General features: G+C 39.2%; 1 protein-coding gene across 1 annotated transcript; it reads left to right on the top strand.

Annotated features, from left to right (window-relative positions):
• LOC109854475 (protein artichoke) lies at window positions 1-9,761 on the top strand. The gene is made up of 12 exons (XM_020427582.1): window positions 1-64; window positions 144-274; window positions 2,428-2,643; window positions 2,739-3,909; window positions 3,984-4,690; window positions 5,664-5,988; window positions 6,129-6,395; window positions 6,949-7,102; window positions 7,281-7,493; window positions 7,644-8,400; window positions 8,572-8,918; window positions 9,007-9,761. Exons 3-12 carry the CDS (start codon window positions 2,480-2,482, stop codon window positions 9,510-9,512), a joined length of 4,611 nt encoding a protein of 1,536 aa, XP_020283171.1. The 5' UTR covers window positions 1-64; window positions 144-274; window positions 2,428-2,479; the 3' UTR covers window positions 9,513-9,761.
• The last annotated feature ends 256 nt before the right edge of the window (window positions 9,762-10,017 follow it).

Raw genomic sequence — 10,017 nt, 5'->3', positions numbered from 1 at the left:
TTCAGTGCATTTAGTACGTGCTCGTAACGAGACCACGAAGAGCTACGCTCGTTAATCGAGAAAGGTATTAAAAACGAGAAACGTAATTTTTTACGCGTTCTCGTAAATTAAAAATAAAAATTCATTTGTTTTATGCGCGCGAGACACAAGTGGAAATAAATTTCGGAAGACAACTTTTGTTTTTCTTTGTGGATTTGGGTTTTATTGAGAAACACGATAAAACTATTCAAGATTCTTGAACAGCGGGTGCTGATTTAGTAACAGCGCTGTGAAGGTGAGTATATTTTATAGATAATAAAGTGTGTGTAATTTTGTTAAACATTCCAAACCGAACTTATATATATATTACTTATACATGTATATATATATATATATATATATATATATATATATATATATATATATATATATATATATATATACTATCGCTTAGGGATTTACATTTTAAACAGCATATTTGCATTTATTATCTTGTGTAACACGAGAAAAATTAACACACACATGCATATACTGACATTTCTCCTAGAAAACAAGAATTTTCAGAAAAGTAACTAATATATTATTGTTAAATATAATTTGTAATATCCAAAACTTGAAATTTTGTGGAGAAAGTTGTGCTTTGTCAGAAATTCATTGCTCGAAATATTAGCGCGCGTTTACGTTTTGTCCGTGTTGTTGTGCGTCAACAATTGTTTGCTGCTCGTAAAGATGCACAATCTGCTTCATATGATATGTTGCATAATGGACACAAGATTAGCATTCGTAGCAGAAAATGAGATGCTCGGAGTCACTGACGAATATCAGGAAGTGAGAATCACTTTCACTAAAATTGCATCCACGCACTTGTTTTTGATCAAAATTCAGCATTACGATTACGACAATGGAACTGAGAGACAATGAACTGCATGTTTGATGCATCTTTGCGACATTACGCAATTTCGTAAAATATAGAAAAGTACGTGTGGCAAATCTGTTGTATGTGTGTACTTTCCATTACTTTTCTTTATTTGAATCTAAATTAAATTTGTATTGTATAATTTATTTATATAAGAAACGTAAAATATTAACAAGTCCGCATTGTTTATTATTAAAATTATTTATAACAAAGGGCGGGGGGATCTCCTTTAATATCAAACTGATTAAGAAATAAGTACAAAAAACTTTATTTATAACATTAATTTTATGATTACATTTTTCTTATTATCTAAGTGAATGAATGGAAATAAAACGTTAACATCAATATTTTTGTTACTCTCAAATTTTGCAAAGCATCTCGAAAAATGTGTCCCGAGATATCTCATTGATACAATTATTAATTTCCGTAAAATTTTGCATCGTTTATTATCACGTTACACATCGATGTTATTCACGAATGATTTTTCAGGTCGTTCGATTGTTCGCTCCTTCTAAATGGCACATTACGAAATCCACTTTTTTCCGCGTGACATGTGTTTCCTTGGTGAACGCTTTTATCTGCTCGTTAACACACTTAATATTACTCTTGGTAACAAATTACTTTGCTCAAATGATTAAAAAAAAGTTATTGCAAATCATTTTATTTTTTTTTTATACGTAATTACAATCTCATGTAATTTTCTAATATCCAAATATGCGTGTCTTGTCAGTAAATAATTGTTGTTAAAGGAAAACAAATGTTTCGAAATACATATTACGTATATGCTCAACAGCTTTTCTCCGACTCACTCTCTCTTTCTCTCAGAAGTGCGAATTTTTGATAGCAATTCAAATCCACATCGTCAACTTCTATTTGTCCGCCGTTACCATATACATCGGAGAGCACGACAGCAATTATTACGGACAATGATTGTCCTAGCGGTCTTTAGCTTTGCTTACGGTACGGAGCATCAATTTTGTCGTTTACGACCGTGACGTGTGTGGACACAGAGATGCGTGGCATTGCGTCCGGGACGTAGACGCGTACCGTGACGTCCAAGGGCTCTTTAACTTCGCCACCTAAAATCTCACAATTATCGGTCGTTATTCCGTCCTGCTAATGAGATTTCTAATCTCGAAAGAGACGACACACTCGTTATTTTTATACATGCGGAAATTACAATTACGCGACGCGTCAGATATGTTGAAACGCGATGCTCGTTGCTTCGATGATCGTTTTTCTTGGCAATAAAACGCGTTCAGCGCGTAAAATAAACGCGTAAGAACCGACCCGGTTCCCCTGGCAAAGGAAATTAAGAAAGCTCCGGATGTTCTTCATATCATGCCGTTTGATCTAGAAAACAACGATTTAGAAAAGTTTCGAACACGTGGACTTTAATTACAAGTATATTAAGAACGAAATACGCTCCAATTAATGTTGAAAATCTCTGGATGGAACCAAAGACGCTTGTAAAATCTCTTACTTTTTTAAAGTTCCACATTTGTTCGTTTGCGTGCAAATATACATTCTAGAAAATGCGGAACTGGTCGTGCTCGCGATCGTAGACCACGGTCCAAATGCGCGATGGTCAGGCCGTCGGAAGGCGGTGGGCTTCTCATAGTCGGCTGGCTTCTGGCACTCCGTTCCGTTGGTGCCGGCGCCCAGTTGGATCCTGATTATGGATGCCCGTCTCAAGAGAGAATACTGCCCTGCAGATGCTCGACGCGCGACATGGAGGTTCAGATATGGCAAGTTTTTTGATAACTAATATTAATGCTGAAACGCGAAAGATTTACGTTCGGGACACACGCGCACAAATGCTGAACGCTATGAATTCGCGCAGGTGTAGTCATAGCGAGTTACCGAAAGTCTTAGAAGGTCTGAAGGCAGTGAGCCATTACGTGGGCCGACCGGTGGACGAACTTATCCTAGAGAACAACAATTTACCAAGTCTGCCTGGCAAGGTGTTCGCGACCCTTCGAGTTCTGCGTCTCATGCTGCGGCACAATCGACTCGAGAGGGTGTCGTCCGGCTGGCTGGAAGGTCTGCACGACTCTCTGCTGGAACTATTCATCGTCGAGCCCGAGCTGCGGTCTCTGCCCGTGGACAGTCTGGAGAACCTGCAAGGTCTCGAGGCGGTGACGCTGCAGAGTCGCGTGATGAAGAGACTGCCGCGGTTCTCCGGTTTGCCGAAGCTGCGATACTTGCAGATCAATTCGCCGGCATTGCTGGAACTCGCGCCGCGAAACTTTCGGGACGTTCCCAGTCTGGAACAGTTGCACGTGTTTGGTAGTCCGAGATTATCCAGACTGGAAGCTGGATTTCTTCATGGTCTGCCTCGACTGGAGCTGATCAATATCTCCGATTCCGGTATTCACTGGATTCATCCGCGAGCTCTGAACGATTTACCAAAACTCAAGGAGATCTCACTGGTCGGGAACGCCATAATCGATGCCGGTATGGTCGGTCGCGCGTGCATGGATCTTCCGTCACTCTCGGTTATCCGTCTAGATCAGAATCGCATCAATCGCTTGAGCGAGGGTTCGTTCGTCGAGCTACCGGTTCTGGCGCGTCTTTATCTATCGCGCAATTACATCACGGAGATATTCGCCGGTGCCTTCCAGAGTTTGCCGTCGCTCAAATCCGTGGATCTGAATCATAACTTGATCCATCGCATCCATCCGGATTTCTTTCCGCAGCGTGCGGGAAACTCGCTGGAAGAGATGTGGTTGATCAACAATGACCTTAGTCACGTGGCCGAGATACGATCAGTGCTCGAGGCTCTGCCAAGGTTGAAGTTCTTAGACGCTAGTTACAATCAGCTAAAGGAAATACCTTTCGGTGCTCTAAGAGGTCACTCCACATTGGAGAGGCTTCATCTGAATCATAACGGGTTGGCGTTGCTGCAGAGAGAAACGTTCATGGCAATGCCGGCACTCAGGGAGCTTAGACTGAAAAACAATTCCTTGTCCCATCTGCAGGAAGCACCTTTCTGGAATTTGCCGGCGTTAAAGGTAAAGATTATTTCGTTCAATTTGTTCCTGTTCTCTAGCATCGAGTCATCGTCAATTGTATTCATTGCTTCCAGGGCCTGGATCTTTCGGAGAATTATTTCCGTCACATAGATCCGCGTTTGTTAGCCCATCTGCCGAATCTCAGACGATTGGATCTTAGCGGCAACGAGATCGGGCTGATCGAACCTGAATCCTTTCACGGCACGCCGGCACTGGAACACATCAATGTCTCCGGAAACGCTCTGTCTGTTCTTCATCCAATAACCTTTCGACATTTGACGAATCTGTACGAACTCGATGTAAGCTGGAATCGCATGTTGGAGGTGGTTCCCGGTTTACCGAAGAACATTGAGCATCTTCGCATGTCTAAGAACCGTATTGTGGACTTGCCGAGCATATCTTCTCAAGATTTGGTTCTACCTATCTTGCGTTCGCTAGACTTGAGCTCTAATGGGATCGAAAGAATTCTGCCTGGCGCTTTGGCTGACTTGCCGAATCTGAGAAAATTGAATCTGGGCTACAATGTTCTGAGACTTCTGGACGATGGTGTTTTCGAGGGACTTTCGAGATTGGAGCAACTAGATCTGAAGTACAATCGACTGGTCACGTTGCACGGAAGAAGCTTCCGTCCTCTGAAATCACTGATGGATTTAAGTCTACGAGGTAATCGATTGGAAGTTCTGCGACCGGACATCTTTCAGGGAAATATGCAATTGCAAAGGATTGATTTGAGCAGGAATAATCTTGCTCAAATTCCTCACGCCACTTTCGCCAATACCAGGTAATAAATTCGATAGCTAAATAAATCTACAGTTTGCGTGTATGTAGGTTTCTACAGTTTTCTCTCAGTGTTGTTTTTACTTCACGTAAAAAAGTTATCAATTCATCATTATCTTGATTTTGATTCACAAAATGTAGAGTGTAGCTTACAATGAATTTTTCCTTTCTTTCTCGTTACCTCTCGCGGTTATTATATTCTAGTGGAAAAGCAGTTTCACTCATGGTTACTTGATTGCCTCACTCTTAAACCTAGAAAGTTCTTTGTGCGCACGCTAATATCTCTTTCTCGTTGTTGTGTGACGTGTCGACTAATTTGGCGGCAACTTGATTCACTTATGCGCAATTTTATTTAATCTCGTTTGCAAAATTTAACTTTATTGCATTGCTTAAACTTTTCTCTTTATTCTGTTTTTTTTTAACATGTGTTTTTACGCTATAGTTTACTTTAATCAGTATGTAAGATCATTAAAAAAAAAGAAAAATAAATTTAAAAAGTAAAATATTTTAGATATTAATTTAATATTTCTTAAAATAAATCTTAATAAACATGTATCTGCAAATGAGCTATTTTTTCGTTATTTTTGTTTTTGATATTTTTATTTTGTGTTTATTATATTTTTATTTTCATTATAATTTAGACAAAACACTAATCTTTGTTAGTGTTTTGCATATAAATTATAACAAAAATAAAAATATAAAACAAAAAACTAAAACTAAACAATATAAAAAAACAGCAATCTCAAAGACAGCTCGTTGAACTGATGTTTATCAAAACTTTTCGACTTATTTCGAGACATATTAGATACAATTTCCAATTGAATAGAATCCAAATTTTATGGCAAATGATTTATTTAAATCTCACTTATGTTTGTTACCACACACTCTTTAATATGTTTTTTGTTTGTTTTTCTTTGGAAAAGAATAACTTGTCTGTGAACAATTTCTTAAAATAAAATTGACAATCTTAATTATAGAGACCTTCGTGAACTATACGCGTCGCACAACACTTTGACCGAGTTACCCGGATCGCTGCACGGTTTAACAGCTCTTCGGGTCCTCGACTTGAGCTTCAACAAGCTGAACATTCTCTCGCCGGAAACACTTAGCAGTTTGTCGTCCTTGTTGGAACTTAAGCTGGTGCGAAACCGCATACGGGAGTTAAGAGAAGGCGCGTTCGACGGATTGCCACGATTGTCTCTGATCGATCTTGAAAACAACGATCTTAGAGTGATCGAAAGAAACGCGATTAGAGCGTTGCCGGAGTTGCAAGCTGTCAAACTTGGCAGAAATCGATTACAGGTAACATAAATAAATGTTTTTAATTTGTGTGCACGCATGTGTGTAATAGTTACACATGTATGTGTATCTGACGACAAACATCGATTTTTCATCAGTGTTATATAAATATTAAACCGTATAAATATAAAAATTGCTTCCAGTTTATTCCAAGCGGCGCTTTCACCGAGCTACCGTTGCTTCAGAGCGCGGAACTTCAGGAAAATCGAATTCAGGAAGTCGCCACTAATGCCTTCATTAACGTGCCACATTTGCTCTTCCTCAATCTAAGTCACAATCATCTGCCGGGTCTGGAATACGTCGGTCTGGAGAGTCTTCGCTCGTTAGAAGTTCTCGATCTCAGCTATAATCGTTTATCCAGAGTCTCCAGTGACAGTTTGGCTTCTATGGAATGGCTAGTGGAACTAAAGGTATATTTACACTAAAATATAAAAAAAAGTCGTTATCAGATAAAGAGAAAAATTTTTTAAAAATCTTATCTCGCTTAGCGTTATTTTTAACACTATCGATGTTGAATGTATATCTTAAAGTTTACTTTACATCCGTCAATTTGAAAGAGACAGTGTGTGAATGTGCTTTTTATATTTAATTTATTTAAAATAAAAGTCATAAAATTGAATAAAAAAAACAATATTTAACTCAATAGTTCTGGTGTTAAAATACTTAAATCTTTCGGATTATGAAATAACTGCAAAAAATGTTGTTTAAAAAAAAATTGCTCTCTTTTACGCACACAATAAATGTATTTAAAAATACATATAAATAAAATTGAGCAAGAACGCGAGAAGAAGAGAGATTTCGTTACAAGAAAGAAGAATAGTACTTTCTCGTCGAGAGTGAAACTCCCGGTGTGAACCATGGTGCGAGACGGCCCGTTCTGCTGGCGGAGCAATTATTCGTATACCTGCATCGTTAATTAGGAAGATAGCCGAGCCGCTTTGCAGCCGTTTTCCTTTCTTGCAGATGGACAACAATCGGATTTGCGCCGTGCACGGTTCGCCTTTCGACGATATGCCTAGATTACGAGTGTTGAGCCTGCGGAGCAATCGGATGACCGCGGTTTCCGAAGACGCTTTCAAAAGACTGAGATCGAATATAGCTGTTTTGGATATCGACGGTAATTTAGTAATTAATAAAATAGATTAACGTTAAACATATTGAGTAAATTTTTTTAATTATTTTTTTTCTCTCTCTCTCTCTTTCTTTCTTTCTCTCTTTATCTCTGTTTTTTAATATTCTAATAATTTTTGCCACAATAATTTGGTACTGATATTCTATCACTTATTACGAGAAAGGAAATCCATTGTCCTGTTCTTGCGGCATGCTCTGGCTACGAGGATGGCTGCAACAAGCATCCTCGGAAGGTCCTAGATGTGCTGACGGCTCTCTTTTCAAGGAACTCAGATTATCGCGACAGGATTGCCAGCGTGACAGATACGTCGAGCCTGTTCATCCGGGATGCGAGGCTGAGATGGTTCATGTTGCCGCGCCCTCAGTTTCTTCATCCGGTAAAAACTTTGACAATGTAGCCTTGAAATTTTAATTACGCTTGAATTACCTGATACACGTGTAATTGAGTCATTAATTATAACAATATATATAATTCAGACGCTTTTGCAAAATTATTATTCTTATCATATTGTATTTAAATTTGTCAGCACATGGAGTTACAGAAACGGTGCCGCTCTGGATGAACTTAAAGGACTCCTCGACGCAGAGACCTTCCGTTTCGCAGGATTCCGATTACGTGTACGAATACGTGGATTATCCGGACAACGGAAGCGACACGAGCTTTCCTACGTCGCCGCCCGGCGAAGTGTCTACCATCAACGTGCCGACTCAGATTAAAATTATTCCACCGTCGCCGCAAAAGCAACAGATTCAGAAGAACGGCACGTCACCGGTGAAGAAGAACCCTCCGATACCGCCGTCGCCCAGCAGCTCCGGCTTCACCTTCTTCGGCCTTCCCCTTCCGAATTTGAACTTCAATCTGTGGAAACATTCGGGTAGAAAAGCAGAAAGGAAAGAGTCGTCGTCTGACAGACCCGGTCGAGGACGTCACAGGTCTTTCCCGCCCACGGAACCGGAAATTCACAGAGGATTCGTGCCGTTACCTCGCACCCAAAGCGGATTCGTGCCGATCGCCGATCCCAGATTGATGTACGAGAAACACGTGAAACAAGAGAACATAACGAGATCGTCAAACGCGAGTATCACTTTGATGCATCAAGAGCGTTTGAAAAAGAGCGGAAACAGCACTGTAACTAAAGTAGAAAAAGTGATCTCCAGAACCGGAAAACCTCGAACCGGCTCCCGGGAAAAAGAGGAATTATCCACGGCATCGACATTGGATCGACCGGCTGGTTCGAGCACTTTCGAATCTCGTAAGATTTTGCCCAACAACAATAGAACTAGGTAAGTAGTATAATATTTTAACTACCTGTTTTGTAAATAAACGTTTCTTTTTTGCAATTTTTTCTTGTTCTTTGTGTTTTTATTAAGAAGAAATTAAATGTTTAATTGCTTTTCTCAATGCCGTGAGATATCGCTTTTCGCAATATTTGTTTGTGTTATCTGTTCGTTTAGCTTCAACGTGTCTAGAGTGACGAAAACCGTCAGTGAGCCGATAATTGTGGAGGAGTCGTCGCAAGTGGCTCACGAAACGTCGGTGTCCACCGAGATTTACGACGGCGAGAGTTTGGAGGTGCTTGCTGAGGACACTAAATTTATAGAGAAACCTCAGATGGAAGTCGCTAGTAGAATAATTTGGACTACACCAAAAACGGAAACGAGAAAAACTGTAATTGCCAACAAGGAAACTGCAACAGCATCATCGAAAGAAAGCAGTACCAAAAACTGGGACTTGGAAACAGCTGAATACGAAAAAGATTCAACCAGATTAAGCGGCACAACTGACTCTTACGTTGAACGCGGTGAGTTTATCTGATCAGTAAGTAGTATATTTGACAAAAATTAACACGTAGTCAGATCGTGCAAACGCAACAAAATTTGTGATTACAGATAATCCGAAAGCGACGCAAACAAGCGCGCCTTTTTTGCATTTTTCAACGTCCTCGATATCTTTCACATCGGTTTCACTTCCCAAAGAAACCACGACCGCAATCTCTCATACTTCTCGAGGAACGGAAGCGTCCGCTTTGTCCGCGTTGCTGATTCCGGGAGGACAAATAACCTCGAGCCCTGTGAATATACGTCCGATTGGTAGATCCACAATAACCAAAGTAGCTTCGCCGCATCTTGGTCACAACGCCGAACGCGAACAATCGAGGCAGAAACAGAAGTCGATTGTTGCCGAAGTTGTCGACGAGACAACACTCGAAAGCCAGAACGAGGCGTTCGTCATCGACGAAGAGGCCAAAGTAATAGACGACAATCCGTACAATTGGTACTTCCAACATTACAACGATACGAATTTAGAACCGTACATAGGCATAGCTTATAACAGCGCTGCGAGGATCTACGAGTATCGATGGTTTGTCTTGCTTGCTTTCAGCATTTTTATATAAAATATTGAAAACTTGCCAAAAATCTTTAGATGATTTGTTTTAAAGACGCATGTTTTTATATAACTTTTTATATAACTCGAATCTCACAAGATGATCAAGTTTTTTTGTTAATGAGTAACTTGTTGTAATACTCTTGCATACATGTGTATAGATATGCCGTAATGACAAACGATGTGTATACAGTTGCATTATATATTTCATTGGAAAAAACTTCTAATATATTGTACAAAACTCGTACGTGTATTTGCGTTTTTTTAAATATTTTCTTGCAGTAGAAAGTATAAATATTTGTATATTGATATATATAATAAATTAATAAATCAGTAAATGTATACGCAGATAATAATTTTATTAATAACATATATAATACTTTCTCTTTTTTTAATAAGTTTTATATTTCTTAAAAAATATATTACGCGATATATATATATATATATATTTATATGTATATATGAATTTATATAATGCGTATTATTATTAACAGAAATTTCTATTATGCTTGAAA

This window comes from Pseudomyrmex gracilis, unplaced genomic scaffold, assembly GCF_002006095.1.
Source record: "Pseudomyrmex gracilis isolate BER0280 unplaced genomic scaffold, ASM200609v1 scaffold_67, whole genome shotgun sequence".
In the NCBI taxonomy this organism is placed as follows: Eukaryota; Metazoa; Arthropoda; class Insecta; order Hymenoptera; family Formicidae; genus Pseudomyrmex; species Pseudomyrmex gracilis.
Note: the sequence above shows the minus strand (reverse complement) of the source record. Positions and strands in the feature narration are given on the sequence as shown.